We start from the raw sequence: 16,214 nt of genomic DNA on the forward strand, positions 1-16,214 counted from the left end.
TTTTGTGGTGGTGGTATTTTTTGTTGGGTTTTTTATTTGCCTGGTTGTTTTTTTGTTTTAGTCTTGTTTTGTCACTGAGAGGTGTGCATGTACACAGAGGTAGATTTGGCTTTTAAATGTCATCTGATTAAAGGATTTTCTGTATTGGGAACATGTAGGGTAATTGCAGTAAGGGTTTGGTTTAATAGGCTCAAATATTTGTATCAGGGTGAGAGACTTGTCAGTGGACAATGAAGTGCATTGCCATCAGAGTTGAGATCTGATTTTCTGAATCCTGACTACTAGCCCATACAGTTTCCTATATAAACGATTAAATATGGAGTCTTTAAACCTGACAGTTTTCCTGTTCTGAACTCCTTCTAGATGGACAGCAGGATGATGAAGCCAGCAAAATTGAAGCATTGCACAAAAGAAGAAACCTACTTGCAGCTTTCTGTAAGCTCATTGTATATACTGTGGTGGAAATGAACACAGCTGCAGACATTTTCAAGCAATATATGAAGGTAAATTTGAAGCTTAGTAGTGATACTTCATAAAACTACTAGAATACAGTAGTTGTGGAGTTTTTAACTATTACTTAGTTTTTTACCTTACAAGATAACTGATTCAAAATGTGACGAACTCAAAACTCCAGAGCTGTAGGTCCTTTTCTGTATGTAGGGAGAAAAATTACTGAGATGAGTTTCACAGTTCCAGTGTGTGGGTGGTAGGGAGCGAGGAGGGAAACTGACTAATTATTTTGATGTCGTTTTTACTAGTTTTATGTTCTTATTCTGATCGATGGTGTATTTTTAATTCACTTATTAGTTTAGTAGGCCTTTTGAGAATGTTTTTCCAAAGATCAACTCCATGATGTCTAGCCTCATTAAATGATTTAAGTTTAAACTTTGTAGAAGAGAAATAAGGTTTGAGTCCCCTCTGCTCCTCCCCCCATTCTTTTTATCTGTTTCAATCTTTCTTAAATATAAAAGTCTCTCCTGGCTCATGGGATTCACAGCTGCACACTAATAGAAGTTCTCATTTTGTGACCATGATAAAGCTTTGCTCCTTGGTGATTACCTTAAAACTTAAAATTTGGGCAGCCTGCTTTTACCTGTCTGAGTGCCCTACATATATTTTGATTCTCCAAATAACTAGTTGGGTCTGTCTTAAACCTGAAATACTTAAAAAACTGAACAGGCGGCTGTCTTTGTTGGACACATTATGGCTATGATGCTGTCTGTAAGTGCCTCCTTTCAGCAAAGAATATAGAAAACTCCCCACCAGAGTTACAGGAGTTACTAAAAAGATTAGATTCTAATTTTGTACCCTGAAGGGGTGAACACGTGTCATTAACAAATATGTCATGGCCTTGAAGATAAATAGGTCATTCTGCCTCCAAAGTAATACTCACTGCAAGAACTAAAAGTGGGTTTATTCTTTTTTGCATTTAAATTTTTTTAAGTATTATTTTGGAAGTTTAGGGTATAATTTTGGTGTAATCCTAAACATGTTGGGGTTTTTTCCTTTAGATAGTGTTTGATTTTTATTTTTTAAAGCGCACATCCTAGATTTTGTTTTCAGAAGAATTCAATAGTTGTAATGTTGTCAACTAATATTGACAGTTAACCTTTTTTGTTTGTTTGTTTTTCCTAGTATTACAATGACTATGGTGATATTATTAAAGAAACGATGAGTAAAACAAGACAGATAGACAAAATCCAGTGTGCTAAAACACTTATTCTTAGTTTGCAGCAGGTAAGAATTTACAGTGGTTTTATGCATGAAATTCCATACTGTAGATGATGTTCTGTTGTTTAGTAGCTAGTTTGAGGTATGGATGAAGAAAATTTTATGGATGGTAGGGATAAATAGGTCTAAACTGAAATGCAACTATTTGCAAAACTGCTAGAACTCTTCCTATACTTACCAAATATTGTACCACAAAAAATGTAGGAGAGGCCAATAAATACAAAATGAATGTAACTCTATGAAACCTTCATAACTCTAAAACAATAGTTTAAGTCATGTATTCAGAAATATGTTGTGAAATGGCCAGTTTACTAGTTTGTGAACAGATAAATACTTCCCGCCTGTGTGGCGTGGGGTTGTGGTTTGGGGTTTTTTATGGGGGTTTTGTTTTGCTTTGGTATGTTTTTTTGGTTTAGGTTTTTTTAAAAAACTATTCTGAGAATTAATTTGAAATAGTAATTTCTTAATGTTTAGTAGGGACATCACACATATTTGATATTAAAACAGAATTTAATGCTCTCTTCAGTAAAGTTTGTTTGTGTGGAAACCTGATGAATTCAATTAAGGCTAGCATTTGATTCATCTGCTCACATAAACCATCTGCATGGATTTTATTCACAGGCTCAGAACAGTAGAGCCATATATCTGCAAAACACTGTAATCCAGCATAGATCACTGCTATCCATGAAAGGAAAATATACCCAAATTTGTCTTCTCTCTCCCTGTTTTTTTTTGACTAAAGGTTATGAAGCTCTGCATAGTGAATGTAGATCTAGATACTGATCCTGGTGGAGACCAAACAGAAATAGTCCTTATTAAAGTAAGGACTGGTTTATCAGTACAGATATTGCCAGTACAAGGGAGCATGAAGCCTTTCCTTTTGATAGCAGCATGACTCTTAAGTAGCTAGTGGAACTGCAGTGTGAAATATGTAACTAAACACTCTTTGGTTTATTCTTTGTGGTACTGAAGAGTGAAGTGTGTGTTAGACAAAACTAGAAAAATTGATTATTGGTAGGATGAGAAAAGGATTGATCAAAGAAAAGAAAAGACTGTAAAGTTCAGAGTATTTGGCTCTGACAACTATTGATGAGTACTTAAAAATCTCATAATTGGTGACAGAATTTCTGGTGTCTTTGGCAATTTCCCTGAAGACATGTTTCCATTTTAGAATTTCCTCTTTATACTTGTATTTTGGGAAGGAAAATTAAAAAAAAAAAAAAAAGAATTGGGAATTAGTAGTTTGGCAAAGTATTACAGTAAAGACCAGGTGAGAATTAGCCCATTTATATCTTCTCTGTTAATGTATGTAATTAGGGAATCCTACTAATTTTTTGTATTCTCAACTGTAGATCACCTGATTTAGTGAAGCACTGAAATCTGTCATCCAGAAATCTGTCATACAGTTTGATGAGTGCTTGGACAGTGCATTTCAAAGTTTATCTCTGGGGTGCAGACTCTTCAAGAGTAGCTTTGACTTCACTGTCCAAAACTTCCATATTTTTCTCTTGGTGGTGTCAGATTAAGAATGGGGTGAAAAAAAAGCTGTAAAACATACTTTTAAACAGAAACTTACCTCTGTGTGTATTGGTCCAAAGTTTGGCATAATCTTTTAATACATGAAAATTTCCCTTTTTATTCCATACAGCTCTTCAATGAAATGATTCAAGAAAATGGTTATAATTTTGACAGATCATCACCAACATTCAGTGGCATAAAGGAACTTGCTCGACGTTTTGCTTTAACATTTGGATTGGATCAGTTGAAAACAAGAGAAGCTATTGCTATGTTACACAAGTAATTGTGTGCTTTGTATTACTTCCACTTTTGTAAACACTTCTTGACTAACATAAGATAATCTTTTTCATCCAGTTTAATACTAAGTGCATCAGCCCTAGAGATGATACAGCACATATATTAATTAGACAACTACAGTTTTGTCTCTGAGTAAAAGCCAAATGTTTCGTATTGTTGGTGTTCTCCAGCATCGTTGTACAAGTATGTAAATGATACCAGTGTCAATGCTATAATGAAAAAGCCTTTTTAATGTCTGGTCCATAACAGTAAGAACTGATCCACTTCATTATCAGTGGTGGTCATGTTGTCCTCATGCAGAAAACTTGCAATGCAAGGTAGAAATTCCATGACAGAAAGAGTGTGTCTAGATTCAAATAATGACTGGTATTCACGTTTTTTGCTGGAATATGGAAACATCAAATTATTGCTTTCTTGACATAAAGGAAAGGGGTTCAGTTTTAGTAGCTCACGGTGCTTTGAACTTTTGTTTGTTCTTCTTCTGATGCAATTTTTAATTTCTTCTTAGGGATGGCATAGAATTTGCTTTTAAGGAGCCTAATCCACAAGGTGAGAGCCACCCACCATTAAATTTGGCATTTCTTGATATTCTCAGTGAGTTCTCCTCGAAACTTCTCAGACAAGACAAAAGAACAGTGTAAGTATTTTCTTAATATTCTTAACATTTGTAATGATAACCACAAAAGACATGCATCAGAATAAATATTTGTGTATTGTATTCTTCCAAAGTGGAATCTTTGACACATCAAGGTAAGTTTACACTAACGTAGTCAAGTATATTCACAGAGGGTAAATTGTATTTATCATTGTTATTTTTCATTTTATGGTGAATGAACAGAAATTGTATTCCAGATTTGCTGTTGTCAGGCCTTTCTGTTAACTAGATGAGAAACATCGGGTGATAATTTCACCCCAAAACACAAATTAAGTGGTTACTTACCTTGACGTGTTAACGTTTTGTTACAGATTTTTTGCATCTCTGTATTTCTGTTTCCATTTAAAGGTATGTTTACTTGGAGAAGTTCATGACCTTTCAGATGTCTCTACGAAGAGAAGATGTGTGGCTTCCTCTCATGTCCTACCGAAACTCTCTATTAGCTGGTGGGGATGATGATACCATGTCAGTGATTAGTGGAATCAGTAGTCGAGGATCTACAGTAAGAAATAAGAAGACAAAGCCAGCAACAGGCAAGCGGAAAGTACCCGAAGGTAGAACTTCTCTCATCTTAAAATTTACCAGAGTAGATATTCATATAAACTGTGTTCCATATTTGTTAGTGTGAGTATATTGGTATGCCTTAGTGTATTTTTTCAGAACAGGTAACTTCTGACCATGTATATGTCTTAGTGAGAAAGGTATTCATTTGATTCACAAAAGGAAATAAGGGCATAACACAGTGTTAAGTCATACAATAGAAAAATACAGAAATGCTCCAGCCAGTGATTATAAATCCAGGCCTTTTGAGCCACATATAAGACTTTGTGGCAAAATTAAAGCAATTGATTCTCTGTAAACAGAAAGTACACATTTAATTCGTGTTTCAATATTCACTTTTAGACTAGTTTGAAAAAATCTTCACGGATGTTCTTCCTGTGTTTGCTTCCAGCTGAAGAAAGCAGCAGTAGTGACAGTATGTGGCTGAACAGGGAGCAGTCAATGCACACACCAGTCATGATGCAGACACCTCAGCTCACCTCCACGATAATGAGGGAGCCCAAGAGATTGCGACCTGACGAGAATTACATGGGTGTCTATCCTATGCAGCCCGAGCACCACCAACCGCCGCTCGACTACAAGTACGTACATGAGTAGGTCTGCTTTGTGTTAGTGTTCATACACAAAACCAGTACATGTTTAAAATAGAATAATGGTCTTTTTAAGCACGCAAGTAACGTGGATGTTGGCTCAAAGGCAACAGGAAGAAGCCGCGCGGCAACAACAGGAGAGGGCAGCGATGAACTACGTCAAGCTGAGAAGCAACTTGCAACACGCCATGTGAGTGGAGTGAAATGTTCCTTCAGTGGGTTGGGGAGGGGAGGGTTTATAAATGCTGTGTTAACACCTGTATCTTTTAAGAAGGATACATCTTCTAAGTTTAAAAGTTCTCTGCATTCTTAAGGCCTGTGTGGTTCTACAGAAAAAAGTACAGATTGCAAACAAAAACCATGGGCATATGTATTGAGGAGCTTTACATCTTTCCCCTACTTTTTGATTATTTTATTACCAGTACTTCATGTAACATAGTTTCAATGGTGGCTTTTTTTTTTAATACAGTGACACCAATTAGTATAATTAGAATGACTCCTTAGTTTTCTCATAAGATCTGATGTTTCATGTAGAAGTTATGACGAAAGAGGATGAAGGACTGTGTGGGAATATTTGTAGTGGTTTTACAGATCTGCTTTATTGCAAAGACATTCTTCCTTGCCTTATCATAAGGCAGAAACAATTTTTATTTAGGTGGCAAAACCTAAGTTCTTTCTCACTTGAGCATAAATTAGGTATAGAGTAGATCTGCTTATCAGTTCTCACACCCTCTCAGAATACCCATTTAGCAGTGTAGCACGGTTATCTAAATTGACCTTTTCTAGGCGTTCTCCCACACTCTCTCAGTATCTTCTCGTTAAATACCAGCTTTCTTTAGTAGTAGTTGTGCATTTATTTAATTACTTCATTTCTGTTTCATCTAATCATTTGTTGGGAGTCCCTTACTGAGCATTAGCTTTTTAAATAGATAAAAGTTAACTTGATTTAGTAAACAGTATTGCTTTTCATTTCAGTCGACGTGGCACAAGTCTAATGGAAGATGATGAAGAGCCAATTGTTGAAGATGTGATGATGTCATCAGAAGGGCGGATTGAAGATCTTAATGAAGGCATGGATTTTGACACCATGGACATAGACCTAGTAAGAAACTTACTACTCTTTCGGTGGTTTTAGGATTTGTATTTCTGCTTTTGAAGTAAGATATTTGAAATTTTCCTTCCTATAAAACAAAAATCATTCTGGTTGCTTTCTGCATTGTTAAAGGGCTGGTGCTGTTGTCTATATACAAGAGCCATCTGCTCCAACTGCCATACAAAAAGCAAGAACGCTTCCTGTAATAACTAATAATAACGTTTATCTCTTGTGAATTCTTACCCCTTGAGAGTTCAGCTTCACTGACTACAGTGTAAAACCTCTGCTCTTCTGGTGAAATTACACTTAACCTGTTTGTTTGTTTGCTTTCTAAAGCCACCATCAAAGAACAGGAGAGAAAGAACGGAACTAAAACCAGATTTCTTTGACCCCGCTTCAATCATGGATGAATCGGTAGGTTAACTTATGTAAGGGGAAAGTAATGTACATCAATCTTAAGGTTTCCATACTCTCTTACTTCAGATTTTAAATGGAAAGAATGCAATCTTCAGGTTGTCACTGTTAGCTTATTTTGACAGACTGGTACAGTCAGAGAAGTATTTTGTGCTGTAATTCAGCTCCATACATTCTAGGGTAGTCAGTGTTCCTTGCAAGTTCATAGGATTTTTGTTCTTAATATTTATATATACCTATGTAAAAATTAAAAGCCTATGATTCTGAGCAGAAAATACATCTGGTGTGGAAAAGACCCTCGCAGAGACTGGTAGCAAAGAGCGTTAGAAAAATAAAGAAATATGCATATACAGTATTAAAGGCAAGTTTCCTGTTGTGCTGAGCTTAGTTCAGTGACTCTGGTGTCATTACCAAATGTCAGCATTGGACGGTTTGCATTTTGTGGTTATTTTTTTTCTTTAATTGGCATATTTACTTTTGTGCATAAGTAAGATAATGGAGAAAATAAGATATAATACAGATATCTGTTTATAGAGATGAGAGGTATTTTTTCTTTCCATATGAAGTTTTAGGTCCAAAACATCCGAAGTCTGTAGTTTCTGCTTGCAGTTGCCCTTTTATCCGACTTGATAAATCTGCAGTCTCTATTCTCTTTTAAAAATCTGCATGAGGGATTCCTTCTGTCTTGAACCACTTGTAAAGTATGCAGCCATTTTTGACCTTGTGTAGCTGGTACAAAATTACACTGGAAATAACAAGCTGCAGCAAGCCAGCAGAGGACAGTACAACAAGGCTTCCTGGGAATCTTGGACAGCTTGGTGGAATTTGGAAGATGGTTATGGGTTTTTTTACAGTATTATTGCAGCGTGAACCTATTGTTGTTTATGGGAGAAAGAAGTCCTAAATACTGTTTTAAATGCAAATCCATATATTTTGTACCAGTAGGGCTTTGCTTTAGTAATAATGAATCAGTTAGGTTGTGCGTCTGGCTGTCGTGTGTTCTGTTCCGGAAGTAACACCAAGAAAATATCTTACTGTTCTCTGACATTCTGTTTTACAATAGTTCTTCCCCTCCTCTTCTTGATTTTTCCTGGACTGATCTATGAAATACCAGTCACGTTTTAGTCTGACAATGCTGAAACCTTGGCCTTCTCCAGGTTGCATTTAATTGATTTGCTCCCCTTTTAGCTTTCCAGCTCTAACACTAGTTGAGGACCGCTCTAACAGGTTGAGGTTCCCTCCCCGGCCCTGCTGTGCCGCGGGCGCAGTGCGCGGGAGCGGCGCGCGGGGGCAGCCGCCGGCAGCGGAGCGCAGCGCGGGGAGCGCCGGGGTGGGGCCGGGCGGGAGCGGGGCTGGCGCAACAGCCGCTCCTTTACATAACCCCTCCGACGGGAGACAGGCCGCCAGATAACACGGGCACACGTGAAATCGGAGCTGAATCTAACAGCCAGTGTTCAGTGTTAAAAAAAAAAAAAAAAAAAAATTCATAAATGAAAAAAAAAAATCTCAGAATAAAGTTTATTTGCTTTATTCATGTAATTTATTTCAGGGATCCCTTATTCTTGGAGTTGTTGCACTTGTTTTTAATAGGTGTAGACATAATAAAGCTGTTTAATTTATTCAGATGCACATGGTTTATGATCAGACTTCTAGTCTGTCTTTTAATTTTTTGGTGTGCCCAGTTATTACTGGCACCAGAGGCAGTTCTGTCTGTGTGCTGCATTGTAGGAGGCACCCAAAGTGAATTTAATTAAAAGAACAGTAAAAATTGGTTTGTGAACAGATAAATATGAACAGCAGCGTTAAGGTTCAGGAAAATTTAGTCTGTTTTGGCTCTTGCTGACTTTATAAAGTCCTGTAAGAGCTAGGGCACTCACAAAATCTGGATCTTCTGGGTTTTTTTGGCACATCAGTGGTCATACCTACTTCCACTGGCATAGAAAGCTATATATCCTGTTCTCACATGGGAAGTGGAAAATGATTCTTTGTTTCAGGAAAACTTTTTCTTTCCCTAGTCACCCAATCTCCTGAAGTACAGTTGCTTGATTTTACCTGATGACTGTTTGATTTTTTCACTGTCTTCCTGACAGAGTGGATACATTTCCTAGGAAATGTTAAGTTTGTGTCCTGGTTGGCTGATGTGGGATGGCCTGTGGTTTCTGTGATCACAGATGCAGCAGCAGCCGGTGTCTGAAGTGTTTTGTCCCAGGTTTAGTTGCTGGAAATAACACACTTGATTTCAGATTGAGGCCAGTAGAATGTCATTGTCAAAGAACTCTGAGTTAGGCACCTAACTAAAAATTCTTTTGCAATTTTTGCCTAAAATAATTAAAACACAGACTTTATCACATCCCTACTGGATCTAATTAATTTCAAGTGTGAGAAAAATATTTCTAATGAATGAGGAGCCCTTTTCATATTATTATCTAAATCAGAAGTATGGTTAATCTGGTTTGGAAGAAAAATAAACTTAATAATGCCTTAACATATCTTGAAGTGTCTTAATCTTAAATCATATACTAATTGCTTTGTTATTTGTTAAATGTGTAGTAGACTACAAATTGACACCATTTCTAACTTTTTTTTTAGGTTCTTGGGGTGTCAATGTTTTAATACCAGAGCAGCAAATAAATCAGTGGTGAAGTCATTTTCTAAGTGGAAGAGGAAGTTTTTCAATACAAAATTGTGGTAGATACAGTGAAATTCTGAACAGATTTTTCTCTAAGGAGAATGACATGCTTTCAAGATCAAGTGCATTGAAGGGGCAGTTTTGTTTGCCTGAAAGAAAAAAGAAATGTAAAGGACAAGTAAACAATTTGAGGATAAGCTACACTTTTTGTTGGGAAAAAAAAAATCAATATTTTATTTATGTGCTATCAGTTTATTTCTGGATCATAAGAAGTATTCCCTCTGAGTTTTGTTCTTAACAGTCTGAGAGGTGTTTGGTACAGATTTGAGCCCCTCTCTATACATTTGCTGGCTATACTAAATAATCATGAGCTCTGCTGGATTGCTGTTCACATCCACGAACTGAAATAGTAGATGGATTGGTTTTCTTACAGTGATAGAACGAACCAGAAGAGTTGTCAGTATTTTCAATCAAATGCAAACTTCAGCAACAGAAGGTTTGTATTAATTAATCATGGAAAAAAATACATAAAGCAGAATTTTAACAGCTTTTTAATCTAAAACACACTTTTTATTCCAAAAGCTTCATGTTAGCCTTCTCAGAAAGGTCCATAAGCTATAAGCTACCAGAACGTAACAGATTTCACTCTTGCTTGCCCATTACCAACCCTGAAAGTTTGCTTGTCCTTTAAGAAAAATGTAATGTTGTGAAATTCCTTCCAGTAGTGCCACTGTATTTTGTCTCCAAATAAAAGAAGCTTATTGTAGTATGTTTGCAGAAAAATTCTAAACAAAAATTATACAGCTTATTAGAGTGTGGGAATAGGGATCTAAATTTTAAATAAAATTATATATATATATAAATTGGTGCTGATTTTATAATTGCGCAGTTTGTTTAGTTTTTTCTTACTTTTAAATTCCAACTTAAAATTATGAGGTTTCAGAAATATATTGAAAGTTTAACAATGTTTAAAAATAGAAGAGCATGAGAATTCATGCTTTAAAAATGATTTTTAAATTTGTATTTTATATTGTTTTATCTATCTGTCTTTGCAAGCAGTCTTCAGGTTAAAGATACTTCTAACAGGTTACAGTACATTTCCTCTATATGTAAATTAGATTGGATAATAGAAATTCATAAACAACCCATAATGTTCTTTGAAAGCTAAGCTTTAAACTTCATTTTGTGTCCATTCACAAATAAATTAAATTTGGTCTAAAACAGAAAGTGGATCTATGCCATTTTGACATTGACTCATTTTGCAAGGCTTAGGCAGCTAGACATCATTTTAAAGGAAATATTAACTTATATTACATATGTATATTTTTTGTCAGTTGTCTCTCAGTTCTTGAGGTATATTATTTTAATCATTCCATGCCTTAATACGCTTGCAATACAAGAATCTCCCCAAATGGGTGAATACAAAAAGGCTTCCTGTTTTTAGACTCAGAAATTAAACATTCGGCTGTGGTAGCCAAAAACCATAGATTATCTAAAGGATCATGATAAAATATAATTATTTTACTAAGTCATGGGGTAACAACAAACTCAAAACTAGATCTGCCTAACTCATTTTACATAAATAAATACTCTCATGTCTAAAAGTACTGCCTATATTGTTTTCCACACCACTGCATTTAATAGAACTGCTGAGAGGACTGTATATATGATTTTAAACTTAAGTTGATTTTTCTTACTCTTGAAGGAGTGTTTCTTTGTGAAAGCAGTTCTTACAGCTTTGTTTTCAACCAGCTAAAAATGTTTTATATATTTACCTTAACCTGTTGTCCTCCACATTCTATTGTCCTAATTGTACTGTTTTCTGATTTGTATTTATGTCTTGAGACAGTAACTTTTTGAATAAAAATAAACCTACAGTATGTTGTATGTTTGATCTTTTTAAATTGGGGTTATGGGAGGACAGTGAAGAAAGGGGTATGAGTAATGCAAATGTTATGTTTATAGAAATCAAAATCTTTTTCCATGTCTTTTAAGTGTTTGTCTCAGAGTTGGGATAATGTATGAAAAACTGCACTGTTTTATATTTGTAATAAATTGTACAAGTTTTTAAAATGTGAATAAAGCACTAATTGGGTAATAATTTAAAGCAGAAAAGTTAATGCAATCATGATTGTTTTAAATATGCTTTAATTTGAGATAAAATTGTTAAAAGAATTAGTGTAAATACAGAGTGAGCTTTTGAAGAAGTTAGTACCTGCAAATAAAATTTTTAAAATTTGTATAGAACTTTTACATGCCAAGAAAGCAGTGGTTAATTATTTTTGTGTTAACGTTTTTTAAAGGTGTATTAATAGCCTTTCTGTTGGTTTCTTTTTCCTAATAACTATTATCTGATTTTACTCAAAATGCTTTTGATTCAGACATTGGAGATGCTGTACATAGTCAATGGAAATACCATTAAATGTGTATACTACTTTCCATTCCTTAAATTTATTATACACCTGGTAAACATTCTGAGATTAATTGGCCAGAGAGCAAGGGAATGAGGGGAAAACCCTAAACATGGCTTCCCCTCCCATTCCCCTTTCCTCAGCTACTGAGAGCCTCTAGCTGGGGATTGAAAATTCCTTTCTGGTACAAGACTTTTTAAAGCAGTAATTTTAAAATCTTAGCGAGATAACACTTTTAATCCTTGCTAATGTAACTTAAGAAGTTTTGGGTTGGTTTTTATTTTAGTTATTATTATTGCAAATGTTCATTATTCCTGTCTCTAAATCCTGCTGTAAGTTCAATAGTACCTTGTGGAAAATTGTTTTAGTAGGTTTTAAGTTTATAACGCAAGAAAAATACCTTCACTATACAATGTAAAGTCTGTTCTAGTTATACCGTTTTGGTACAAAGCCTGTAAATGGAAGAAATTCGAGTTTTGAAGAGAGATATGATAAAAATGTAGAAAAAACCAAACTATTCAGAGAAAGTAAAGCCTGTCGTCTGGTTTGCCAGAGAGGCCATAGGGAAGGTATTGACACAGAATGAATTTCAAAGGAATAGTCTCCACATATTCTGTAAAAAGTATTTCTTGATATTAAACAACCAAAGAGAATATGTAAGACGTTAGTGATGGCTGTTGTTTGTTTGTTTGTTTTTTTCTCATTTGGTTGGTGTGATGTTGATTCCTGTAGCGTTAGGGCTCGCAAATCCCCATCTTGTATCTCAGTACAACTAGAAAACCGCCTCTTTAAAATCTGATCCTCCTTTTTCCCCATAGTTTACACATACGCTTGTCCTAGTGTGGGATTTCAGGACAGCAATACAATTAACTTCCTACCCATACTGGATTTTTTGAACTGCTTTGATTCACAACAATGCTTTGCTGCTTTTTAACCCATAGATACTTTTTTTTTAAATAGCCTGATGAATATCAAGGACTTGTTCATTCTTTGAAACGTGTCAAAATTGTCAATTTGTGCTTCAGAATTCTTTTGATAAAACACAAATTGGTTCTTTAAAAATATTTTCATTCCTACTTAACTGCTTTAATTTAATATTCTTCGATCAATTTGTGATACTGAAATGTAATTTATGCCATTGCCTCATTTTTCATAATCCTATGTAATTTCTTGTACTGAGGTTGTTTAATTTCATATGTATTTGTTGGCATCCAAAAGGGAGCATAGTTTTGATGGAGGCAGATGATGACATGTACTTGGAAAACAAGGTAACGTAGGACAATACTGTTCTATAATAATTCTATTTTAAAATAAGTAATAGTTCCATGTGAATGGTGCCTCTCATTTTCCTCAGCTGTCCTTCTCTCCTGTATCCCTTCATGTTGCTGTGCTTTCTTGAATCTATTTCTTTGATTAAGTCTTAATTTTTACATTTTTTTAAAGTTTTTACCAGCTAGATGTCATTATAGCTGTTTGAAATGGTGCCTTCCAGCTAGACAGTCAGTTGCTGCTTTTTGTTGTGGTTTTTTGCAGCTACTGCCAGGTTTTATGGATGTAAATCATAGTGGCAGTACAGTGGTAAGAAGCTATAGCTGTGCCCAGAAAAATGATCCAAAGCATGTTAAAGTGATTGGATGGATAGCTGACAGAAAACATCCCTGTCCTTCAGAGAATATGTACAGTTCTTTAATGTCATCGTGCTTCCCCAACCTGATTGTGTAATTTCTGCTGAGCTTGTCTCAGCAGTTTTTTGATAGGAAAATAAGAGGAAAAGACATCATGTTTTGTGTATATTAACTGTTTTTGTTGAAGAAAAAGCTGCAGTTACCAGTTTTAAAAGTGAAATTTGTGTTCAGCTGATAACAGCTTGAATTCTGCACTTTAGAAAAGCTATTTAAAAGAACCTAATGAAATAAAATATAAAAGTAATAAAACCTCTGGAGACCTAGAGCATCTCAAATTAGGAAGGAGATGTGAAGTTGGTAGTGACTTTGTGAAAGCATTCAAGTAACACAAGGCTTGGGAAAATGGATTAATGAGTTTGAAGACAGTTTCTTATTTGTTGAGGTGGGTAGTGGCAGGTGAGAGATCAGTGCACACAGCAGCAGCTTGTTCCTGATCTGGTGGGCTGTGGGTACACCTAGAATGATGTCTCAGAAATTTAGCAGGGATGGTGTCCTTGTGCTCATCTCGCCCTTCTCTAGACTGCTCATTCAGTACATTTGCCCTTAAGCTTTTCTCCCTAAATCCCTTGTACCATCTGTAGGGCCCCGGCTGTGGGACATAGTGTGAGCACTGTGCTGCAGTTCCCTCAGCTCGTAGGAGGGCTGGGTTGGCTCAGGGCTTCAGCTCTGCTCTGATCCCGAGCTGCCCAGCACTGGGGTTTCCATGCTGGAGGGCTGCAGCCTCAATATCCTGGCCAGCAGCTCCACATGACACCTATTTGCCACCCCACATGGCCATCAGGGAAGCCTTGCAATTGGCTGCTGCTTTGTGAAAAGCAGTTAAACCACAGTTCTTGAGCGACATATGCACCCATCTCTTATTATTTTAACACACACTTTTCACAGGCTTAAATTCTGTTTTCTTCTTTCAAACTGCTGCACTCCATCAAAAGCAAAAAAGCAAACCACATCCACTTGTTTTTCATATCATGCACAAAAGCACTTAAAGATGTGGCATATCTTATATTTAGCCTGCTCTTTGTATTGTTCATCTTAAAACACTGAGCTGTCTTTTACACAACTGTTCTTGTGTATCAACTGACAAAACCTGTCTTTCCATTATTTCTGTTGCCAGTTTATAATCTTTTGAATCTTGAAAAGCAGAGTTCTTGGGGGGTGTTTTTTTAAACTGAAGTCTTCCATTACAGACAAGAATCAAAGTACTCTGTGAAACCTAGTGTGGATTAGGGCAGTGGCATTGTCAGTGAAAACAGTATCTTGTCGGTTCCATCCTGTTTGAGGGACCGATGGTGTTACAGTTTAAGGGCTTATTGTGTAAATGCTGGTAACTGGAGAAATCTATGCATTTGCACTATTGGTCATTTTCCTTGTTAGGGACCTTTTTATTCTTGCTCATACCAGTAGCTTGTATGTGGTGAAAGCAGCTTGTTGAAGTGCTGTGAAGTAAAAGAAGCAGATGTTATATTTAAGGATACTTTCATTACAAATTCTCTCTTTTATTTATTTTTTAAATCTTGCAATGCTTAATCTTCTGCTTCAGACTGACAATTTTAACTGCATAGTTCACTAGCTCACTTGGGGTGGATTTGTAGGTCTGACAGAAAGAAAGGGTGTCCTGTAGAGCAGAGAGACTGCCAAGGATGCAAATTCAGCTGTTAGTGTTGCCTTTTCCTGGGATTTGTATCGAGTTAACCAAAGAGAAATAAGCTGTTTGTGTTTGTTCTGGCACACTACTGATTTGTCTCAGATTGTGACAAAGCTGCAGATTGACAGTTTAGAAGCATCGTCTCTTCACATGCTGTTTCTGTAGTTAACAGTGTTCAATTTAGGTCACTTGATCCATTAGTAAAGTTCAAATACATGTCTTTTAGTTTTTTCTTAATCTCTACTCACAAGGAAAGTCAAATTTCTTTTCTTTTTGAATTTGATTTGCTGTTTATCTCTCATTCGTTTACCAGAAATGAATTGTGTGGAGTGGTCCATGAAGCCAAACCACAGCGCTCAGTGATGTGTAATCAAAACTGTGGTAACTTGGCAGGGTGAGTCCTGTGGGTGGGTAACGACTGGTGTTGTACCAAACACCAGCATTCGCACAGATGACAGCTCCGGGTCTTGTGTACACCGGCGTAACTCGCATCTGGAGAGCAAAGATGCTCTGACCAGTCACCACCTTGGGCCCTGGCTGACAGCTTGGCCACTGTGTGGTTCCTCCTCAGGCTCTGCTTCCTGCATGGTATCAGACATGTGGGGTGCCCATCTTCTCTGAAACGGCAGTTAATTATTATTAATTATCATTCCTATTATCACCAAGCTGTCAGCAGCCGTACCAGTCCTGTAGCCCTGGGTCAGCCACCTTCTGACTCCCCCAAATTCATTTAAAATTGCTTAGCGTGGTCAGCCTGAGCCAGGAAATGCTGTCAAGTCTCACCTGCCTGCAGAGTGAGATAATTAATTTTTTTCAGGAAAATGTTAGATGAACTTGATTTTGGGTCAAGGCTTTCAAGGCAATGTGTTCTAGGAATAAAAGTACAGATCTGATGCATCAGCATAAAGTACACCCCTGATCCCTCTAGGACTTGGTGGGGAAGAGGAGTGGGGACCCTCCCTCACCTGTGTACATTGAGTGGGAT

The 16,214-nt window shown here is 36.4% G+C and overlaps 1 protein-coding gene across 5 annotated transcripts in view; it reads left to right on the forward strand.

Annotated features, from left to right (window-relative positions):
• STAG2 (stromal antigen 2) overlaps positions 1-11,927 on the forward strand; it is a 76,607-nt gene extending 64,680 nt beyond the window's left edge. For 2 of the 5 annotated variants that reach the window (XM_039571876.1, XM_039571877.1), the window contains exons 25-34: positions 364-503; positions 1,636-1,737; positions 3,380-3,528; positions 4,055-4,183; positions 4,550-4,755; positions 5,154-5,343; positions 5,429-5,542; positions 6,328-6,454; positions 6,782-6,859; positions 9,449-11,927. In XM_039571876.1, the coding sequence (XP_039427810.1) occupies positions 364-503; positions 1,636-1,737; positions 3,380-3,528; positions 4,055-4,183; positions 4,550-4,755; positions 5,154-5,343; positions 5,429-5,542; positions 6,328-6,454; positions 6,782-6,859; positions 9,449-9,472 (1,259 nt within the window). In that variant the 3' untranslated portion in view covers positions 9,473-11,927. Of the gene's footprint in view, positions 1-363; positions 504-1,635; positions 1,738-3,379; positions 3,529-4,054; positions 4,184-4,549; positions 4,756-5,153; positions 5,344-5,428; positions 5,543-6,327; positions 6,455-6,781; positions 6,860-7,425; positions 7,799-8,047; positions 8,366-9,448 lie in introns of those variants that run through there. The other 3 variants (XM_039571880.1, XM_039571878.1, XM_039571879.1) reach the window with 3 other exon arrangements.
• The last annotated feature ends 4,287 nt before the right edge of the window (positions 11,928-16,214 follow it).

This window comes from Corvus cornix, chromosome 4A (genome assembly GCF_000738735.6).
Source record: "Corvus cornix cornix isolate S_Up_H32 chromosome 4A, ASM73873v5, whole genome shotgun sequence".
Lineage (NCBI taxonomy): Eukaryota > Metazoa > Chordata > Aves > Passeriformes > Corvidae > Corvus > Corvus cornix.